At 28.5% G+C, this 25,460-nt stretch overlaps 1 protein-coding gene across 1 annotated transcript in view; it reads left to right on the top strand.

Annotated features, from left to right (window-relative positions):
• The first annotated feature begins 2,109 nt into the window (after nt 1-2,109).
• Nucleotides 2,110-25,460, top strand: part of LOC111623555 (solute carrier family 35 member C2-like) — a 38,011-nt gene continuing 14,660 nt past the window's right edge. Inside the window, exons 1-4 of the mRNA XM_023366170.1 lie at nt 2,110-2,701; nt 7,657-7,837; nt 12,918-12,948; nt 17,685-17,757. Of these exons, the coding sequence (XP_023221938.1) occupies nt 2,492-2,701; nt 7,657-7,837; nt 12,918-12,948; nt 17,685-17,757 (495 nt within the window). The 5' untranslated portion in view covers nt 2,110-2,491. The remainder of the gene's footprint in view (nt 2,702-7,656; nt 7,838-12,917; nt 12,949-17,684; nt 17,758-25,460) is intronic.

Here is a 25,460-nt window from a genome sequence, read left to right as displayed (position 1 = left end):
AGATTACCATCGAAAAAGGACCCAATGACATTGAGACAGCTTTCTTGAATGGCGACCTACACCACACAGTGTATATGCAGCAACATAAAGGCTACGACACAGAAGAACCGAGCAAAGTTTGCAGACTTGTGAAAAACCTTTATGGATTGAAACAGGGAGCTACTGAGTGGAACAAAAAATTGCATGAAGTACTGATTGAATGCGGTTTTGCGCAGTGCATAAATGACCCTTGTCTGTACACCGGAAAAAGATGCTATGCAACAATATACATCATTGTACATGTTGATGATGTAATTGCAGCATCAACCTTCAAAGAAGCGTTAGATTGGCTTTAAGTGGAAACTAACAAATATTTCCACATGAAAAACCTCGGAAATATTGATCATTACCTCGGAATCAAATTTGATCGAGATGGTGATGGAATATTCCATCTAAATCAAAAACATTTTATAACTGACAAACTAGTAGAATTTGGACTTCAAGGTGCAAAAACCAGCAAGATTCCCCTTGATCCTGGATATTTTAAAATTAAAGAGCAAGGACCAAGAATGGAAAGTATCAATAATAAACTGTACCTGAAAGGTATAGGTAGTTTACTGTACCTTGCAACTAACACACGCCCAGATATATTGGCAGCAGTTTCCATCCTCTCCCAATGTACTAAGGAACCAAGAGCAGCTGACTGGAATGAGATGAAGAGGGTGTTCCGATATCTGAAGGGAACAGCTGATTGGAAGCTGAAATTAGGTGAAAAGAGCAACGCTAGAATCACACTAGAATGTTTCGTCGACTCAGACTGGGCAAGTGATAACACAGATCGAAAGTCGCATACAGGATATGTCTTTAAATATCAAGGCAGTCCTGTATCGTGGTACAGTAAAAAGCAAAGCAATGTGACACTGTCCTCGACTGAAGCTGAGTACGTTGCATTTTTGTGACGCTACCCAGGAGGCTGCTTGGCTGAAGCGAGTGTTTCTGGATCTTGGGGAAACCGTCGATAAGAAAGTAACTATGTACGAGGATAACCAAAGTTGTATGAAAGTAACGGAGAATGATCGTGTTAGTCAACGTACGAAACATATTGATGTTTCGTACGTTGACTCACACGATCATTCTCCGTTACTTTCATACAACTTTGTCAAATATCATTTTGTAAGAAATGAAATGAAGAATGGGAATGTATGTATTATGTACTGCCTTACCAAGGAAATGGTAGCAGACATTTTAACAAAACCAGTGTGTACTGGAAAACACGTTAAATGTGCTAGACAACTTGGACTCAATGACTGTAAGCAAAATGGGACAAATCATTGAGGGAGAATGTTAAATTTCTCTCCTGTCATTACCTATGTGTGTAACAATGATTTGTATTATATAAACTTTTGTATTTGTATTGTGTAGCAACGCTTCGTGTCATATAACCAATGTATTATTTTTTATAATAAATAAACGGCCATGACGTGGCGTCTTTTATCAAGCCCGCTACTTTTTGGTTCGATATGACTTGAAACGGATCAAAGTAGTCGTGTATGATTTTTTAAACTTGTAAGGTACTCACTATCTGTGAACACATAACTTGCAACAATGATATATTTAACACCATCAATTCAAACTGGTACGACCGAAGACGTGCTCGGGGGGTATGCTAATGTTACAATGACATTCCCTCTGCACACAAGGATCTGTGTTGAGTGTAATTAGTTCTAAGTATTATCTTAATACATTTTGACAGCTGGACCGCCCGATGGTCGATGTGGTAGAAGGGTCTTTTAATGAACAATATACAGTCTGTAAGTGTGAATTGGAAACCGATCCACACTTGCAGACTCGGCATATTGCTCATAAAAATACACAGTCGACCTCGTTCTTTCACCACTCGGCCGCTCCCGTAATGGGCCTAACCGAACCAAAGACGAGTGTGATTAAAAGGCATTCTTAGCGCCTACGGGTCGGAAAGAAATAAAAATGAAAAAATAATAGGAAATGTTTTATTTTAAATCATCTACATCTTTCTAATATATGATCTTAATATTATAATTTTTAACCAACGAAAAACATTCATTATTCATAATTGTTATTTCCGTCGTGTAAAAGGACACCAACTTTTACCGTCAGAGGACAGACAAGCAGTCTGCAGGAAAGACATACGGAAGACAAGTCATTCAAAAACAAAGATGTTTTCCGGTTAATTCGAAAAAAATTTTTAAAAATGAAATATTGAATATAATATTATCAAGAACGCCAAGTTTTAATCAATTTACATCGTTGGTATTATGCCCAGTTATATTTTCTAGTTTTATATAAATTCTACTCTGCCAGATTGTAGTGAAAATATGTTGAGATACGAATCATTTGATACCAGAAAATGGAATACGTTACGTTGATTATCGATAGTGCATCGATATATTTACGAGTAATTAAAGTATACGCTGTGGTAAGAAAATCTAACATCAATGTGCGATGTTTGATCAAATGATACCATAGGAAGAGTATGAGGAACAGAAGTGATTTTGCTAAATCATTTTCTACTCCGAGATTCAGTTGTTGTGGTCCCATGTGTCCGTCGTTTACTGTAAAATCGTATCTGAAACTTTTGATCAATACGTGGTCATTTTTTGTTACATTGAGAACTGTTGGCTTGATTATACTTTGTTATAGTATTTCAATAGGAATTACGTTTTATCAAAAATGGTTTATCAAAGTAAGTTTTATTTTCAATTTTTTTTTTATCTATGGAAATTCTGTATGTTAAAATGAATGATTATTATTAAATATGGTTATGAAAAACAATGATAATTACTGTACTTTTGCTTTATAAAACCACTTGTTTTTGTACTGTACCTAAAATTAGAATGTGTCCTATAAGCTGGTGTGTTGTATACATTCAACCCCCCCTACAACACTGTTGAGAATTCCGTTTTATATGAAATCCATGTTGTATGAGTCACTTAGATTTTACAAATACATGTGCTGGGCTGTGAACGGCTCACGTATTTGTAAAATCTAAGTGACTCATACAACATGGATTTCATATAAAACGGAATTCTTAACAGTGTTATAGGGGGGTCAACTGGGTACTTTAAAGAATATATTTTCTTTCCTAAAAAATCTATGTGAGAAATGTGATACACCCAATAAAGTGTTGTGTAGTATAAAGTGAAAAATACAGTAGTTATAAAAGAAAAAAACACTAACTGTTCATAAATGTTTGCTGCATTAATATTAATTTTAATAAGTGGAGTCGAAATGTACAGTACAATGTCGCTGTTATTTCGGTAAGAGTTTAAGAAATATCTTTATTGCAACTGCAGATATCCCATCTGATCAAACTAAACTTTAAAATAAACTTTTATTTACATAAAAATAAACTTTTATTTACATAAACTTGCACTGCACGTATCAAAAAGAATATGATGCATATAAGTTATGTAGGTAAATATGCTAATTTTTTATTCCACAATAAATGATTTTGTTGATTTTAATAAATCAACATAAATTTGTAAATTGCAATTTACAAAAAAGTAAAGTAATTTTCATAAAATTCCTAAAGGACAATTTGCTGATTTCAACATATCTTCTAACTAATTATCGGTGCTAATGACCTTGCTGCAAATTGTATTTAAGTTAAAAATTTTAATAAAATCAGCAATTTGCAGCAAGGTCATTAAGATAAAAGTTGCCACATTAAGAATTTGTTTTAAAAATTGAACTTCATAAATAAATAGTTAAATAATTTATTAATAATAGACATCATCAAGATATATGCAAAGGAAATAGCAACTGCAGAGAAAATATGCAGTTTAAAATAGTAGCATAACTATTATTCAAATAAAACCAGTATAGGAATAATTTTTCTGAAGTGGGCTATTCAATTTATGCATCTACTTTTTTAATTAAGTTTAATTTTAATACATTTAAAAGTATAATTATTACTACAGTTATTCTTATATATAGTTATCTAATTTATTATTTTACAACTTTGCTGATTTTATTAAAATTTTTAACTTAAATACAAAGTTGTGAAATAATAAATTAGATAACTATATATAAGAATAACTGTAGTAATAATTATATTTTTAAATGTATTAAAATTAAACTTAATCAAAAAAGTAGATGCATAAATTGAATAGCCCACTTCAGAAAAATTATTCCTATACTGGTTTTATTTGAATAATAGTTATGCTACTATTTTAAACTGCATATTTTCTCTGCAGTTGCTATTTCCTTTGCATATATCTTGATGATGTCTATTATTAATAAATTATTTAACTATTTATTTATGAAGTTCAATTTTTAAAACAAATTCTTAATGTGGCAACTTTTATCTTAATTCATAATGAATGTTACTTTGTATGTAATAAGAAAATAATTTAAAAATACATCTACTGCATATTGTATATATTATATATTTCATTTTCTATTAAAGTTTGTTAGGTAAATAAATATGATACCTACTTACCATAGTTTACAGTATTTATTAATTTTACATTGTTTCCTTAAGTTTTCAGAAATCTTTATATAATAATGTAGATTTGGCTACTATTTAACAATGGTTATCATCTCAAGCTTTAAGGATGAGATGCTGTTACTATTCAAGAATGGTTATTATTCAAAGTTTCATTCAAATAACATTAAGCTTTATCCAAAATAATTTGCAAAGGACAATTGATATTCAGTTCTTTTTCTTTCTTTTGAAATTTATTTTGGTTAGATTGTAAAATACAATTTAACACCTCAGATACTTAATCATTGGAAATTTGTAAAGCCCATAATAAACAGGATTATATCAACTTAAATACATAGACCAGGACACTTTATTGTTTGCTTGGTGATCTATTCATAAAGCCTAGCTTACTGTGTATACAAATTAAAATACAGTATGCTTTTATTTTATTTTTCTTACTTTAATTTTATGCTTCTTTATGTCATTATTTTTGTTATTTTTCTTATTTGATTCTGTTATGTTTAGAAATTGTATATATTCTGTTTATTTTGGAATGTTATATATGTTTGATTCAGTTATTTGTATTATAACTGAGAAAGACCTATTAATTGAGGTCAAAAACATTTTTACTTTAATAAAAACATATTACTGAAATTAAAAATGTTGTTTTCTTTTAATTTTTGGAATCTTATTCATTTTGTATGTTACCTCGTTTTCTATTCTTCTGTTCTTATACAGTTATATTTTAATGCAAGTATTATAATATTTAATGCAAGTAATTACAACATTTTTATTGCTGTATATTGCATATTACATAAAATGCAATTTATGTAGTGATTACTGCACAAACTTACTTGCTGAATTAGTACTTACAAACATCCTTTAATCACACGCATTTATTTTTTTATTGGTCTTATTAAGTAAGGTAAGGTAATTGAGTTTATGTTTAAAACTTGCTAAAGACATGGATTAATAGATAAATAAGTTTTTGCAGTGATTTAGTGTCACTTGGAGAAATTGGTTGTGGTTATTTGATGGACTGGGAATGAGTTGGGATTTTTTAATAAGTAATCAAAATTGTTTATTTCTGCATTCTTGATATTTTAATTATTTTCAGGAATGCAGGATTTGGATAACAGCTGGATTATTTAAATTTTTTCAATAAATTACCAGTTCTCAAACAGATATCCTTCTTTTCTTTTTGTAAAGAATTCTTGTATTCCCTACACTTTTCATAAACAGCCCTGACCAGTAGTTTTGTTCTATTAGAATGAAATACATTTTAAGATTTTATTACAGATTTTTTGGTAGTACAGAATTATATTTTGAACAGATTAAATGTAAAATAGCACACAGAGATATTTACTATTAATTGAAATCAAATTCTGATGATATAATGACTATATTACTAATTTCCTAAACAATGTTTTGATAAGTCTCCATATCATTACATTGAGAAAATTGAATATCCATAAATTTGACTTTTAGATCAATGCCAAACAATTTGGCATAGAGTTAGGTGTTAGGTGCCATGTCTTGATAAATTTAATATAATAAAATTAATATTTTAAATACACAGTTCATCCTTACTTCAACATCGGAGTAAAATCCTCACTTCTGTAACCTGTTACCGGTGTGTTAATATTTTATAATTAATTTAGAAGGATTTGGAAGAAAAGAATTGGCCTGAAATGAGACTGAAACTAACTTTTGTTTGCCATGCAGACACATTGCCAGTTACCTATCTGTCACACCTTAATTCATTACTTTTAAATTTAACTAGTAGCATTAATATAGCTCAATTTGGCATTAATTAAACCAATTTCTCCAATTGAAGGTTGCTTATATTGTGACGTATAGAACTGTGGTGGTCTTTTCCCTCCCATTATAGATAATCTTTTCTCTCCAGTCGATTGATACTGCAGAGTGCTACTACCACTTTCCATTTGTCCATTTTGATCTTCAGCTTTTACATATAATACATATTCTTTATCTAATATATATTCTTTCTTTAGCAGTCAAAAATTACATAATAGCTTTAGATTGATCACAATTGTTAAAGAAAATATAGTAATCATGACTTTCCTGGGTATCTACACTAGTTTTCTGATAAATGTGAAGACCTATTACTATCATAATTAGTGTTACTGATGTTAGTCAGGGCTATTTTGATAATAGAACTATATTATTGCAATTTCACACAATTTATTGCATTTGGTTTATATTTTTTATTAGAAATCTTTAAAAAAAAATTTTAAATGGGAATAATGTTTATGAAAAGGAGATTATGTGACCCATAAGAAAAATTGGCAATTCACCTCAGGTTTCCAATTCGACTATTTGTAAACCACTGCTCTATAAATAGCTAGTTCTCTTGATTACCAAATGTGTTTTCATTTGGAATCTTCACGCCTTAATTTATCACTTTTAAAATTATGATCTTGTAGATACTATAATAAAACCCATGCTATTTGCTAGTTTCTTTATTATATTAGATCATAAAGTTGCAAAATATTTCTTGAAAGTTTTTCAAATCAACTAATATAATAGTGATAAACAATAATTATCACAGAATAAATGTAGTGTATAGTGTTAATGTGATTTTGTTAGAGAAATAATAATAAATTATTTAAAATTAGAATACTTAGATATTGCTACATTAATCAGATTGTAGATTCATGCTTTTCTGTAATGAAAATACAGATTTTATGATTTTCTTAAGTTTCAGTTTTGTTTTAGTTGACAAGCCTAATTATAAACTGTATTTGTTGAACCGATTAGATTATATATTAAAAGAATTAATTTTGGCTTTTTGTTTATATTTTTTATATGTCAGAAAATGAAGTTACAATTTAATGAAAATTCATATTAAAATAATAAAACCATTACATTATTATTTAATATTTATATAATTGATTTTGAATGCTCTGAATATAATCCATATTTGTTTAAAAACTAAAATACTATTCATTTACAAAATAAATTAATAATATTTGTGTGTTAACAGTTTTAGTTTATAATAAGTTTGATTTGTTTATTTGCTAGATTGAATTAAATTAAGTTTAGTGATTTGAAATATGAAAGTTGTTAAATAACATATTAATTGTTCAATTTTGAGAATGATGTGATTATTAAGTTTTTTCTGCATAAATCTTAATTGTAGAAATAACAATCATATCATAATTACAAATACTTTTGATTTTTTTTTCCAGAATTTCCATTTTCCTTTGACAGTTGTTATTTGCCATCTAGTTGTAAAATTTCTTTTGTCTGCTGTTCTTCGTACAATAATAGAACTATACAATGGAAAACAGCGTGTTGTTTTATCCTGGCCAGTTTATTGGAAACAACTTGCTCCTACAGGTAAGAAATATACTGATATCATATTTAATGAATGTAATGAACACTAGTTTTCATGTAACATCAATATTAATAGTATTGGTAGTTTTAATGATATGTATATGTTTTAAATTTTATTAAATCCAAAAATATTAGCAAAAATGGATAGCAGAAAAGTTACTCTGCAGTGGAAAAGATTTAAGTAAAGTTTTAATAAAAGGGAAGTTTATATGTGTGATATTGCAGTTTCTCCTACAGCAAATGCTGGAAATGTATCCCAGAGGTCTCAAAGTTTGGGAATTAGGTCCAGAGATCTAGCAGGCCAGATTCTGCAGATTATGTAATCAGCAAAGAAGTTTTCCAAAAACTATAGTCCAAAAACCAGAACATTGTGAGCAAGCAGTAATACCATCTAGGACAAAGTGGAAACATGGGGCATACAATTTAACAGGTCTCATATGCAATACCATACATATAACTTTAATGTCATTAAGAATTTCTCACTGCACAGTAACTTTTCAGACACCCTGTATGTAATCAACCTCAAAATTAGTTACTTCTTGCATCTCTTGTTAAATATGAAACAATCTAGACATCCTTTTAATTTTTGTAGTTGTTTGAATTATCATTATGCAGTCTCTGCTTAGTTATAAACCAAATGAAAAAAAAAAAAAACATAATGCAGATTTGATGATTTTGGAAGTAGAGTAAGGATTGATTACATTTAGATATTTGACGGAAAGAAAAAAAATTGAAAAGAAATAACTTTTATGAATAACTGATTAGAAATAACTTTTATGAATAACTGATTAGAAATAACTTTTATGAATAAGTGATTTATTATTAAATGATGATTTAAAAAATATAGATTTATATGAAGAATTTTTTAAACTCTCAGTTATTTTGACAAATATAATTGACACAATAATTAAAAACCTTTAATAATAATAATAATAAATTACACACAATGCTGATGCAGGCTGGATCAAGGAGGAGAACGAAAACTTGCTTAACACACCAACTATGCCCTGTGCTGAAATAAACATACACGACATCCGCTACACTGTTAACAGAACACACAACTGGAAGGCATCTGGTGTAGACAACATTCACAGTTTCTGGTACAAAAAATTTACATTACTGCACCAGGAACTATCTAAACATCTAACACACATCATCATCAATCCACAAGACATGCCAAAATTTCTTACTCAGGGCATCACCTACATGAAACTTAAAAACAACAATACCACAGACCACACACAATACAGACTAATTACATGTCTTCCAACACTCTACAAATTATTGACAGCATGTATTGCAAACAAAATATGCAAACATGTTGAAGAACATGACATTCTTACAGAACAACAAAAACTTTGCCATAGAAATTACAGGGGATGCAAAGAACAGTTACTCATAGCTTCAGTCATTCTACGGCAAGCACACAAACAACACAGAAACATACACATGGCAGATATAGACCAGAAAAGCATTCAACAGTGTTCCACACAGCTGGCTGCTACATATTCTACACATGTAAAAAATACAGCCATCACTCATTGCACTCTTCCAAAACACTATGCAGCACTGGAGAACAACACTATATCTCAGGGTTAGTAACACTTCCATACAAACAAATGAGATATTCATTAGGCAAGGGATTTTTCAAGGAGATTCCTTGAGTCATCTCTGGTTCTGTCTAGCTCTGAACCCATTATCCAGCATGTTAAACAACACGCACTATGGCTACAATATCAGACATGAATAAACAACACAGTTTACGCTGTTACATCTCATGTACATGGACGACATAAAACTTTATGCATCCACACAAAAACAACTTCAACTCCTACAAATCACACACTCATACACTAAGGACATACAAATGGAGTTTGGCTTAGACAAATGCAAAAAACTTCACATAGAAAAAGGAATCCTGAAGAAAGAAGATTTTGCACTTGGAAATGGAGACGTTATTGAATCCATGGAAGAGGGCGAGTTCTACAAGTATTTAGGATTCCAACAGGCCAAACTAACAGAACATACACAAATAAAGCAAAGATTAATTAAAGAATACCAAAGTAGGTTAAATGCTATCCTCAGAACACAGTTAAATGCAAAACACACAGTTAAAGCAATAAACACATATGTCGTCCCAGTACTCTCTTACTCTTTTGGAGTTATACATTGGACTCACACAGGTCTTGAGCAACTCCAAAGGAAAACAAAAACAACACTTACTAAGCATAAACAACATCATCCTAAATCCGCTATAGAAAGATTAACCCTTCCATGTACAGATGGCGGACGTGGCCTGATTGACATAGTTAACCTTCACTACAAACAAATACAGTCACTGCGAGAGTTTTTCTACAGGAAACAAGAAACATCACAATTACATAAAGCAGTTAAATAAAACAGTAACTCTAGCAGACTCAAATAACATACCATTAAACTTACATTCACATCATACAGACTTGACACAACATATAAAAAGCATAGACACCATCAAGCAATCATGGGCTCAAAAGGCACTCCATGGTAGGCATCCTTATGAACTGGCCCAGGATTTTGTTGACAAAACTGCATCAACAGGTGGTTAGATCGGGGATGCCTCTTTGGGGAGATGGAAAGATTCATGATTGCCATACAGGATCAGGTCATAAATACTAAAAACTACAGAAAACACATACTCAAAGATACAACACTCACAAATGTCACATCATGCCAGAAACTATACAACACATTACTTCTGGGTGCAAGCTCTTGGCACAGACAGATTATTTACACAGACATAATCAATTAGCAAATATAATACACCAAGAGCTTGCAAAGAAACACAAATTGGTAGACATTCACAAACCATACTACAAGTATATTCCACAGACAGTTTTGGAAAACAACAAGCACAAAATGTATTACGACAGAGCCATAATCACAGATAAAACAATTTACCACAACAGACCAGACATCACACTCATTGACAAACACCACAAAATCACATATATTATAGACATATCCATTCCAAACACCCACAATATAAAAAACGCATTCATTGAAAAAATTAGCAAGTACACAGAACTTGCCCGGGAAATAAGGCATCTGTGGAGGATGGAAAGGGTGCTTATTGTACCTGTTGTTCTCTCCTGTACAGGTGTGGTACAAGTTGATTGGAGACAGTTCCTTGTACTTTATATTTAGCTATAATATTAGACACTGCACTTTGTGTACATTATACATGTTTTGCAATTATCTACTGCTTTTCATCATGCTTGTAATATTAAATTATCATCTCTTTCTTTGCATCACTTAATTCTGGTGTTTTGGCATGGTTTTAGAATGCAAACATTAAGCACAATTATGGTTCTGCAGATTCATTCTGAAAGTGTGATATTACGCAATAACAGTGTCACTAAATTAACTTTAATATGGAACATGCCCATCATATTCTAAACTTGTCCCTGCTGTGTTAGTATTCCATATTTTTGTACCTACTCTTGATTAGTAAAATGAATCATACTTTTTTCATGATGCATAAAACTGATTTCATTTTAGCACATATTTATGCAAATATAGCTTCTCAAAATTTGCATAAGAAAGCAACAAGCAAACATTAAATATTTTTTAAAACTTGCCTATGAAATGTTGTGATGCAGGAATTTATAACATTATTCCATACTTTTGACCAAGGGTTGTATATATTGTAATAATTTAATATATTAAACAGATACAATAGACCATGTTTACAATTCCTTAACATCTTCACTACTAGTTGATGTGATTTTGTGTCAGGACATGTGTGATGCAGAATTATGTCAAATAGCAGTGACATGTTAATAAATTTTCTGTATGTGCAAGATGCATTTAGCCATTTGGACTGATGTAAAATTATTTTGTTCTATTATATACATAGAATACATTTAATTTATAATTTTATTTTTATAATTTATACTGTATAAAAAGGTTCAACAATTAAATCTTTTGCAAACATGTAAAAATATTTAGAAACAAGATTTATTGTGTGTGATAGCTGATCAATATTATTTCCTATAATATACAGTTTGAGATTTACTGTTAATGCAATACCAAACATTAAATTTTGCTACAAAATAGAGAAAAGTTTGGTTGACTATAAATTGATATAAAAAAATAACAAATATATGGTAATGATGATTTTTTATTGTGTTTTTGTATGATCCATGGGATTTAGAACAGTTGCAATTTCAAAATCAAAAAACAAAATTATGATGTTGATCTTTGATAGCAATGGAATCATTCACAAAGAATTTATTCTTCCAGTTAGGTAGTGAATAAATAGGATGATTTACAGTTTTTGGATTATTTAATTAAAATAGTTTATTGAATGAAGTCTCAGAGAAAAAAAGAACAATTTCTAGTGTGTAATCATATACAGGCTTCATTTGGTAATGATTGTTAAGAAGTCATTGTTAAAGCACAAGTCTGCAGAACTAAAACATCTCTTTTATTCCTCAGATTTGTTTTACATAGACTTTTTGTTAACATCAAATCAATACTGAAAAGAAGACAGTTTGAGTATATAAAAGAGAAATATAGTATAACAAAGGTATTGGTTGTGCAAATTTAAGAGTTTAAGAAATGCTTCTAATAATTCTTTGAATGAGTATTAATTCTCTGCTAGATTATGTTGGACAATATTAAGTTTTTTTTATAATAGTCATTTTCTAAATTCATAATTTTATAAACTTAATTGTCGAACTNTCTCATTCTCCAATCTTCTTTGGTATCACTGCTTTTGGGCGCGATCGTTCAAACTTCGCTGGCCACAACCACGAAGACATCCACATTGCATTTTCAATGAAATTAATCTATCCGATTTTGAAATTTCTCTCCATTGCATGTCGGCCCGGGTTGAATTTTTGTTGATGTGTAACGAAAATTTCCCATTTGTGAAAACAATAATCATGGCTATTGTAGCATCTGAAATTATTTCTTTATTTTGTGCAAACAATGTACAGTTTAACCCAATTATAATGTCATTGGATGTAACAACAACCCTAATATAATATCAAATTTTTATCGACCCATGATTTTACTATATTAGATAATGTTAAAAAAACCCACATGTAACAACATAAAACCATTTTAACATACTGGAGTTTTGAATTTATAACGATATCATTGTAAGTGAAAAAAATACAATAAATTATATTCATTCTTAAATTTTTAAGTATTTAAAGAAAGAGAATTAATGATCATTAATCATTATCTTATTTATATTAATATTATACAAATATATACTGAATTTTAAATGTTTTAAATCAAATAAGTTTTATAACATTAATTTCTATAATAAATTTCAAATCTTTAGTATAATCATTTTAACTTGTGAATTAAATTTTATTACTATATTTTTTATTTTCCCATTCAGTTAAAATTATGAAAATAAAAACTTTTTGTATTTAAAGAATATTATGTAGAACAGAAATGTACTCAGCAAAAAGAACTAATCAAGTAACCAAACACCTTATTCATTGCCGACGGGGCAAACGTTTCATTTTATTAATTAAAAACGAATGTTTTTGATCTATTCAATAGATCATCTTCAGATTAGAACATACGAGTATGGAATACATTTTAAAATGGAACATCATATTCAAAATTCAAAAATATCAATAACAGATCAACTACTTAGAATAAGAATTAAATCATAAATGATATACAAATTAAAAATAAATAACCTAATGCAATATTTAAACAATAATACAACATAAATAAATAAAAGTTATTAAGTTTCGGTTAATATGGTTATGGATCATATTACAGTTTATGAGCTATTTGTAAGCATTTTAATGGCAAAATGGAAATATACAGGAGCAAACTTGATGAAGGATGTATAAATGCTAGAGATGCGGAGCGTCTACCTTCAGCTTGGAAGTTTGCCATTAAAAAGATTACAAATAGCTTATGAACTGTAATATGATCCATAACCACATTAACCGAAACTTAATAACTTTTATTTGTTTATGTTGTATTATTGTTTAAATATTGTATTATGTTATTTATTTTTACATTTGTATATCATTTACGATTTAATTCTTATTCTAAGTAGTTGATCCGTTATTGATATTTTTGAATTTTGAATGTGATGTTCCATTTTAAGACGTATTCCATATTTGTATGTTCTAACCTGAAGATAATCTATAGATTAGATCAAAAACGTTTGTTTTAATAAACCCCCTCGGCACCGAATAAGGTGTTTGGTTACTTGAATATTATGTATGTTTAAATAATAATAAATGTGCTTTCACAAATTAGTATCATTTCTGTTTAAAGAGGAAAAAATTTTTTTAGTCTTCAAATAAATTCTAGTGCAGTGATGTCCAACCTACAACTTTGCGGCTGCACTGCGACCCACTGCACTCTAAATTTTTTATGTACCTTTTCATTTATTTTGGTAAAGTATGTTGTAAAAATTATTTTTGTTTATTGGCTACACTTTGATGTCATAATGATGTAATTGGTGCTGGAAAACTGTACTATGCCACATGCAAGACATGCTGTTGTGAACAATTCATTTTGTGCATGAAAAACATCAAAAACTGCTCAAAGAAATAGATTGAGTGGTTCCCATTTAACTAACATTCTTACAATTAATACCATAAAAACAGATATTGACAATAATATAAAAGGAAGGCAGTGTCAAAAATCACATTAAATTTATTTTTTTTTGTGTGATTATAATTTTTTTACTGTCAATAATACAGTATTTTATGTAATTATATATATTTGTTATTAAAACTTGATATTCACATTTTGAACTTTTTACAATCATATATTTATATAAAGTACTTTTGTGGCTTGCTGAATATATGTAAATTTCTAATTTGGCCCATTAGGAAAAGGTTGTCCAGCCTTTTTTCCTAATGGGCCAAATTAGAAATTTACAGAAATGAGAGTTCTAGGGAAATGCAGCTCGGAAATGAGTGTGTACAGTACATTTATATTACTTCATTAGCAATTATGCTGATAATCCTTATTTAACTTTCAGGATCAAATAACCACTAATTTTTTAATCAATAAAAATGAGCATAAAATTCAACTTAGACTGAATGAAGAAAGTGATACATAAAACAATATAAGCCTAGAAGACAACTGGTTAAATTTAATAAATTATTTTATAATTCACAAATGTGATGCATTTTTAAAACAAGTAAAATGGCAAAGCCATATTTGTGACAAGACTATGTCTAAGAGACTCACTACTAAGCAGAATCACTTTGACGCTCAAGGTGGGTCTTGTTCTCATTTTCCAATCTTCTTTGGTATCACTGCTTTTGGGCGCGATCGTTCAAACTTCGCTGGCCACGACCACGAAGACATCCACATTGCATTTTCAATGAAATTAATCTATCCGATTTTGAAATTTCTCTCCGTTGCATGTCGGCCCGGGTTGAATTTTTGTTGATGTATAACGAAAATTTCCCATTTGTGAAAACAATAATCATGGCTATTGTAGCATCTGAAATTATTTCTTTATTTTGTGCAAACAATGTACAGTTTAACCCAATTATAATGTCATTGGATGTAACAACAACCCTAATATAATGTCAAATTTTTATCGATCCCACGATTTTACTATATTAGATAATGTTAAAAAAACCCACATGTAACAACATAAAACCATTTTAACATCATGTTTGAAGCACTCCCAAATTTACAAAATTAGATTACAAATTTTATTTGTATTTATGCGTTCATTACTAAGGTCAGATTTCACTTCTTAGAATGACTGTGGGTGGTACTCTCCCCTACCTGACTTCGGTGGGGTGAGGTGGCTGTTTTGCCTGTTTGTAGAAGAGGGTCACCATTTTGTATTTTATTTTGACTCAATTCTTGGTCCCCCGACTACCTACGAGTCTGGATTTTTGTATGTGCAAATGATTTGGGCACCTAATACTCTGTGCCAAATATCAACTCTCGACATGTACTCCTTCATACCTCTATGCTGGTAAGAAAATTGGGCAGTACAATTTTATAAACAAGACATAGTCTTGTCAATTACATGTTGAAATATAAACCATGTAGATTTCTTTTAAATTTTCAACTTGAAAAGATTGTCTGTTCTCATGTCAGAAAGCCTTATATTTTACTGAATGTTCACTCAATATCTACTGTAATTATTGATTTAGATTTCATGTTTTACAACTTCTGTTTTTAAATAGAGAGTTAATGTTATATGAATTATTTCTTATTATTGTACTACATCACATATAGATTTCCAGCAAGGATTTTTTGTTAAAACTTAATCAAGTTTTTCTTCAACTGATCTACAGACAATACCAATACCAGAATTTAGTTTTGACTGAACCTTTTCAATATCCATCAGACTGGAAAAACAATTTTATTCATTTTTTCTAGTAAAAATTGATTTGAATAAAAAAACCAAAAATAGTTGTTGCAATGTGATTCTTAAAAGAAATGTTTTTGGTAGAGTTTTCACTGCTTGTATAATTGCAAAATTAGTAGATCAAAATTAGAAATTATATCTCCTGTTTTCTTCAAATATTTTTTACAGTACAGCTTCAGTCTAAGAATTTACCATGCAAGTGGGATTTGAGAATAGGTGCAGTTTATTTGAGTACAAGAATACAGTTGGGATATTTTACATTTTCTTGATACTTGCAATAAAGTAATTATAACACTTACAAACCAAAAATCCAGCTCAGGAAACATAATGTTGGAGAAAAACGAATGTTTTCAATTGCTTTTATCAATCATCCTCAAGTTAAAAGAACTTATTCAGAAACACATATCGGAATAGAACATATGATGGAATATAATAATTTAAAATATGAAACAAATGCCTGATTGGCCATCAGATGTCACGTGTTTGTATTGGGATGTAATTATCTAGATATAAAACTAATATTAAAAATTCAATAATGCCTTCCAATTTGTTTCACAAGCTGAATTTTTGGTTGTGTAAGTGTTTTGAATAATATTCAGTATTTAATGCATTTATTATAAAGTAATCATCTTCAGAATAAATTTTTTCAACTTTCTCAGTTACCCTATGCAGAGTATTAGCTAGAAATATCATAATTTGAGGAAATATATCCTGTTGAAGAATAGTCTGTTATGCTTTTACCATATATGATGATGATTTGGATATTAAAAGTGAAATGTCTTCAGGTCATAAAGTTAACATTACAGAATTAAACAGACAAAACACTTGTATGATTAACTTTTTTAAGAAAAGTTAAAAGGTAGGATTTAGTGGATTTATTTGGTTTGTTGATAATATCTATGATAACATTTGTAATATTTGTCTATACTATTTGTAGTCTTTTCAATTGAAATCCATATATACTGGTTCTTTAAATTTTTCATAAATTTTGGATATGTTGTCATTTTAGATTTTGTCAGTGATGTTTTGAAATTGATTTCATTGGAATATTGACATCTTGTATATTTTTCCAGAAAACCATGAAATACAGGATTGCTGTTTTCACATTGAAATACCTGCAGTTTTAAAGCAGTTGTTAAAGCCAAATTAAAATAGGATTATTTACATTGTGTTTCAGAGACTTCATATAAGCAATATTTGTTTATCATGATTCTTCTTTTCATCATTTCTTTAAGTAAACTGAATTTAGATGTTGCTTCAAATGGTCCAATTTATCAGTTATCAGAAACATTTTTTTGCAATGCAAACAAAATGATAATGTATCTTCTGTACTAAATATGTTTTGACCAAACCGTAAAATGTAAGAATGAAGTCAAAGGAAGTAAATTATTTTTATTTTTTTAAATTTTTAAATAGTGAAAATTCTAATTAGATTATATTATAATACAAGTAAGTTAAATATAAATAATAGTATATAAAACAAATTTTAATGTTTTTTTTTTGTTCTAGATATACAATGACAAAATCTACATGTATTGTGTTTATTCTAATGTTTTCTTTAATATTTGGATTAGAAAAAAAGGTAAATTGAATTTTGTTGTTTTAATAAGTTTTATTTGATATTAATAATAATAATGTAATTTAAATAACTTTCCAATTATAATTTTTTTAAGTTAACATATACATTTAAACATAATGTAAACATGAGTTTTTATTTCTAAAAAATTGTTTTTCAGTTAATAATTTTAATACTGTATTAATTATCAATAGATAATTGGTAAAATATATTAATAGATATTTTTCTGTTGTAAAAATATTTATTCAAATACTAAACATTATGAATTTAGAATAGATATACAATGTGTAATGAAACTGTAATAATACTTTAGAGATAGATTCTAGGATCAAAATTAAGCTTATAAATTTCTGTAAACACTTTTCAAATTCTGTTTTGTTTTAGAAATCTGGTCTGCTAAAAAGTCATATTGGAAACAATTTTAAACTTTCTGGCCAAAACAATACTGCTATTTGTTTTTCATAGAAATGGAAAAATAAAGAAATATTATTCAAAATAAACATTTAAAAACTCTTGCTTTTCAATAGATGGATACTGCAAAATCTTAAAAATGGATTTGTTTACATTTATTACAGTAGGACCTATTTTGGCAACATTTACTTTTTTTTAATTATTATTATTATTATTATTATTATTATTTTTAAATTGCATGGTCTTTGTAACTTTTATTTAAATCGAATTATTAATTCAGTATCATAATATCCTCACAACTTTACCACCTGTTAATATTTTAATGCAATAAATCTTTAACTGTTACATACAAATTTAATTATTGTACATATAGCATAATTACAGTATTATTTGCTGAATTTATTAAGATTTTATTTCAATTAAGCTGGAAAAAGGAACGCTATTATGCTTAGCAGCATCAAATGTTGCCAAAGATGAGGATATTTATTTAATATGCATTCTCTGGTTGTAAGATTTTTCAGATGAGATTTTTTTATGTGACAAATGAAAATTTTTTTTATTTCCAAATTGATAAAGTTATTTAATTTTTTTTTTATCATTATCTATATATATAAAAATGAATGTGTGTGTGTGTGTGTGTGTGTGTGTGTGTGTGTGTGTCCTTCATGCATTACCACACCGTTTATCCGATTGCCGTGAAACTTTGGGAAGTTGTTTAATATACTCCGGCGAAGGTTTGTGGCATAGTACGATTGCCATAAAACTTTGGAAAGTTTTTTTAATTTTTTAATACACTCCCGCGAAGTACATTTATCCTACGATAGATGGCGCGCGTTTACACGAGCATTCGCGCACAGTGTGTTCGATCGATTTCAAATTGTGAAGACCATTTCCCCCCTTCAAAAAATATCTCTATATATGCATTTGTGAACTGTTATTTACGATATTTGTAATCATTTTTGTTTAATCACTTTATTTCGACTTTTTTTGCTAATTATGTTTTCGCTCGAACTTCGTTAAAATCTTAACTGTACCCCGAACAACGACCGAAGTTGTAGGAAGAAATTCGCCTATTTTACCAATCTAGGTAACCCCCCTTTTCCAAATTTTAATATCGACTCAAAATAATTTAAAAAGACAAATTACAATAAAACGGTTTATTATCCAACTATCAGAAATTTCACAACATGCCAAGGAAGAGAGGAAGGAGCAATTAAATAATTAAAATTATAAAGGATTTAAAAATATGTATAAAAATGGGGAATATCGCACTTCTGACAATCGCAGCAAGTGTGTGGGCTAAATTTGGAGAATCCGTGCTTCTCGCATGGACAACTGTATGTGGCCGGCTCACGCGTCGAAAAACCTTCCGATTTATTCATGTACACATCAGACGGAAAAACAAAAAATATCGTGTATCCACAAACACTCCAATAAATAAATAGAATTGAAACAACACTTTGAAATGTTTTCCCGATGAAAATGAATAATAATAATAAGTTTCAATAAAAATAATAAGATGTAAATTGAATTTTATCGTAACGAGTTTGCTTGAATTTCGTTTCTTCTGAGATCGCAGCAATGCACGACGGGTAAGCTAGTCATCAATAAACTTTATTGTATTAGGATAATTTCGTTACATCAGAGGTATATAGACTTTATATAACTGACATAACATTGCAATACTTTTCTTATATTGTTTAATACAGATTAACCCTTAAATAATATTATATAAATCAATTAAATAAATTAATTAACAATTTTCATTTAATTATAAACAAAAAACTATCATCTTTGTTATTTTCAATTATATTTTTAATTTTACAATACCTTACTCTAAATCAATAAATCTTTGAAAATAATTATACAAATTATATATAGTTTTAATCTCTGACCTATTTAAAAAGTGTACATACACTTTTCATCTTTAATATTTTCTAATTCATGAAGATTATATTTGTACTGAAGTCCATGAGCTTCACATAAAACAAAGAGATGTATTTTTGAATATTCATTTTTGCATATATAACATTTATCATTAGATAGATCATATGTAGAATTATTAGTTATAATTAGATCTTTATTTAATCTCAATTGTATGAAAAATTTCTTAATATTAAAAGGCATATTCAGACACAAATAACTGTTAACTTGTGGATAGTCCAAAATAATTTTTTACTATTCTCGATTTTTTTATTATTAAGTTTATCTATATCTTGTGACAAGGATATCTCAAAAACATTCTGAATCAACTGGAAACTCAGTAGTTTACTCATCTCATTCCGCTCCATAAATGGACCTATAGAAAAGCCATATTTATTTAAAGTAGTAGATACTTGATTAACCCAATTATTTCCATGCAAATTAATTTGCATTTTTTGATATAATATTTTCGATAACTTGGATGGTAACAACTCTATCTCATTTTTTTTTTTAAATTAATTACTCTCTTTACATAAAATGGACATAAATAAAGAGGTAAATGGCATCTATTTTCTTGTTATTTCTGTGAATCATTCCATAGTTTACAATTCTACTGTAAATAATTTTTTTATTTTTATCGATGCACTTATTTTACTTTATCATTCTATTTTATAATTTTAATAGTTTTACAGTATACAATGTCACGGTTTTAAATTTTATAGTTTTAACTGTGTACTTTATTATGTATATTGTTTGCCTTACAACGTTATGTATCGAACCATTATATTTGCTGTAAGTTCAAAACCTTTTTGGTTTTATAAATCATTTCCATTTTAATTATTGCCTTAGCAAATACCTGTTAATCAATTATCATCATCCATATTGTATCTATTGTTGCAATTTCCTGTACTTCTCATAATCATGTAAGTTTAACAATCTTTTACATATTTTGTAACATTGCAAAGTTTTTATGCTAACTTGTATGCATTATTCCCTAAACAGTTATATTACATGGAGTTGAAAAGGGACATAATGTTTGAAATGCATTTTCAGGGAAATAAAGATATGATTTTCTAAAGTTTGTCCTCTTTCTGACTGATGGTGTAATAAGTCTAGTGAAAAAGGAAAAGCCATCATAGAGCTAGTATAATTGAAAATGGACACAATTTAAATCTACTCAACTCTAATCTGAGATCTCTTCCCGGTATATTATATTTCAATGAAAACATATTACAAATAAATTGAAAATGTAGTTCACTTCATGCCAGCGTTTAGAAATTAAAAATATGATACTTCCGTGTTGTGGCGTGTATGCCGCAACACGGAAGTGTCATATTTTTAATTACAAATAAATTTATTTTCAACTATTTCTAACTTTTGATACTTATTCAAACACCAAACTGGTGAAGCATAGCCAACTGAATTCATCAGAACAGAATTGAATATCCTAAATTGGGTAATGGGATTTCTTAACTTTAATTGGCTAAATAATCTCTGCATATTATTAATCTATATATTAGATTTTCATACATTTTTTATATTGTTTCTCAAACGATAAAGTAGGAGTCAACATGACTGCCAAAAGTTTGATTTCTTGGACCATTTTTAACTCTTCATTTTTAAGATAAAAGGACATATGTTTCTGGGAAGTTTACCTCCATTTCAAAATACCATCACGAATGACTTACTGGAATTTATTTTTAATTTTAATTCCTCACAAAACTCATACATAATTTGTATCTTCCTACTTAAGGCAGCTGCTGTCAGCTCAATAGCACTATGTTGTCTGCATATGATACTGAATGTACTACCTGCCTATCAATTAGAAAAAACCATTTTCCTCTCTCACAAAACAATCATTGAAATCTAATGTATAAAAATTAAACAAGTGTGGTGACCAAGGATTGCCCTGTAATAGCCCATGATGAATCTCAAAAGCTGATCATTGTGTAGTTTCTTGTTTAATAACTACTTCATATTGACCAAATAGTAAACCTATTATTCTTATAAATTTTTCTTCTGCCTGGTGTTTGACCATTTTTTTTTTGTAAATTTTAAATAACAGAATCATAAACCTTCTTAATATCTAAAAATAAAGCAAAAACTTTGTCTCTTTTTACTAAGCTGCAATTGAATAATTGCAATTGAAACAAACAAGGTCAAATAAGTGACTCCACCTTTAACAAATGCAAATTGAGTATAATTTCTATAATTATTCTGTTCAACCCAATCATTAAACTTGGTTAATAAAACTGATGTAAATAATTTATGAAAGCTTGAAAGAAGTTTTATAGGTCTGTAATTTTGTAGAAGTTTCCTCTCCTTTTTCTAAACAACATGTATAGAACAACCTTATTCCAGTTTTTAGGAATCTTACTCATGTTATAAAAATTATTAAACTGTCTAACCAAGAATTCTACAATATTCATTGGTAAATTTTTAATTATAAAATTGGAAATGAAATCATAACCTGGAGCAATGTTATCTTTTGATTTTCTTATATTATTATTTAGATTATTTGCACTGAATAATTGTTCATATGTTTCATCTATTAACTGGCAATTATATCTGGAACTAGGAATATTTTTATATGAATAACTATCTGAAAAGGTTTTAAAATACCAAGACCAACTCTCAAATGAAACCAATAATCTTTTGTTTTCTCTTAAAACTGGTTTATGAAAATTATTTATAATATTCCAGAATGACTTTGTATCTTTTATATTACTCAGTGTATCACTTAGTTCTGCAAAAAAGAAAAATACTTTATCTTTTTTGCTTTTATATAATTTCTATAAATTCTTTTATTATCAAAATATTCTTTCAATGACTGATTTGAGTTTGTCTTTCTAAATTGTTTCAAATTTTTTGTTTTTTTAATTCATAATAGCACTTGTTGTCAAACCATTTTTGCTAAATTTTGGATTTTTAAACTTTTTTAAGCTTCTAAAATGATATTAATCTAATAATGATATTAATTTATAATAATTATTCACTGGATCTTTCTGTTCTTTATGTAATATTAAATCATATGAAATATTTTCAGATTTCTTCAGAAACCTATGTTTATTAAAATTACCACATTTACTTCTTTTTAATTTTAAGCTTTGCGTATGTTCCTGGAATGTAATGGCACCTTTTAAACTTCTAATCATTTTCAACTGTACTGGAAAATGGTCTGAATCATGAGGTTTAGCACCTCCATCATTACCCACCAACAGTAAATCTGAAAATGGTGATATTCCAGCAGAATATACTTTTGCATCACATATTGGTAAATCATTAGTAAATTGTAACATTTGTTCAGAACTCTTTACTGATCCAAGATTTTTATGTAAATTAAACATTTTTTCTTTGATTAAACATACTCAAGGAAAACTTTTTCTATACAAAGAAATTTGATTATAGTTTTGTATCTCTTTCTGCAGTTATATCATAAATAACTGCTGAAAGAGATTTTTTTAGATTATGGACTGACTTTTATTTATGAGTACTCAATGCATGAGAATTTAATATAATGAGTTGTTTCTTTTTATTTCTCTCTTCCATTTATGAGACAAAATATTTGATATTTACAAGAACAAAATATGCTAATCATGGATGCAGAGAGATTCAAATTCTTTAGCATTCTGATTACATGGCTTATAAGTTTTAGTCTCCATTTTATTTCACATTGTTTCTTGATACATTGAGGTTAGTACTATTGTTCTACAATTTTATTATTAAAAGCCAATTTTAATGTGCCAAATTTCTGTTTACTTGTTGCCTTAACCAGCTTTTGTTTTATTATTGTTAAATAAAGAAATGTCTAATAACTTATGTATTTGCTTACAGTAAATTTCATAAATCTCAGCCAGGCTGATGTGATGCACAGAAGCAAGGACAAGTATATGAAGTATACAGGTTACATGAATTTAACTGCTTTTGAAGCATTTCTCAGCTTACTTTCATAGACATACTATAAATATTCCAGAGTCTCTTTTGGGTATTGTGCAGTTCCTGGCAAGATTTTGAAATGTACTGTATGTCACATTCACTTCTCTTTTTGTATTTGTTTCTTGTATATTGATAAATAACTTAATCAACACTTTTATTTTATTTCATGTAGAATCATTGGTTGATAAGATAAATGTGTTTTGTATCACTTTAATGTTATTTGAGAATCATGGTTAGAGTGACTACATTATATCAGAATAAGAGGTACGAATTTTGATTGTAAGAAATAATGGAAAAGTGCATATTAATTTATAAGATTTTGGTTTACAATAAATTTTCAGAAACAAGATATGATTATAAATTGAGGTAACGTTGTAGTTTTCTCTCAGTTAAGGAACATAAAGATGATTATATTATTCTCTTACTTGGCGTTTCACTTTGTTCTGGCTTATACTTGTTATTCAAAAACTGAATTGCAATATAGATAAAATACAGGATACAGTAAATCCCACATACTCAGACTAATGGGGATAAAGGTTGTCAGAGTTTATGAACGTTTACATTAGCAGGGTATTTTCTCCAATGACATAGAAAATAAGAAGGTAAATAAACAGTACAGTAATTTATTACAATCAGCTCTATATAGAGGTTTTACTAAGCTTTAGTAGATTTTACTATTGCAGGAAATATGCACAAAAAATTTCATGACTGCAATATACTGCAATGTACAGTCTTTATAACTTATTAACTACAGTAATATAATCCATGGTGTCACAGACTTCTGGATATTGAAAACATTTGTTAATTATAATTTTCTATTGTCAATAAATTTCAAATTATTGTATAATTTTTTGAGTTGGTGGGGTTTACTGTATATAATTTTTTAACGCTAAATTATTTTCAACATTATAAAACTTATACTTTATATAAATATTATATTATAAATATTTTTCTTATTTTAATCCAATTGTAGTAGAATAATATCAATTTTGGTGCATATTTCTTTTAAATTAAGCATTTTAGTATTTCTAAGTTAAGTATTCAAAGTATTTCTAAAAAACATAACTTTTAGAGAATATACAGTAGAGCCTCGATTATTCGACCTAATTGGGGACTGGGGCTGGTCGGATAATTGAAAGGGCAGATAACCGAAAAGTATGAAAAAATCTATTATTAGTGTAGTATATTATTATATCCCATGTAATTAGTATATTAGTATATCGCTATTAACCTACTTTGCGTTGAATTTTCATCGATGTTAAGCCTAACAAAAATTTTTTAAAATAATAATCATCGCTATTGTATCGTTAAAAATTAGAAAGTTAAGCCTCATTTAAATACTGGCTCCCTTTCATGGTCGATCCAGTGTTGCCAGCTAAAACACATAAAAATAATATTAAAGTAGCCAAGACATAGCCAAATATTGTAGCGCCACATCA

Source organism: Centruroides sculpturatus, unplaced genomic scaffold (assembly GCF_000671375.1).
Source record: "Centruroides sculpturatus isolate CEXI.00-Female unplaced genomic scaffold, Cexi_2.0 scaffold16, whole genome shotgun sequence".
Classification (NCBI taxonomy): Eukaryota; Metazoa; Arthropoda; class Arachnida; order Scorpiones; family Buthidae; genus Centruroides; species Centruroides sculpturatus.
Note: the sequence above shows the minus strand (reverse complement) of the source record. Positions and strands in the feature narration are given on the sequence as shown.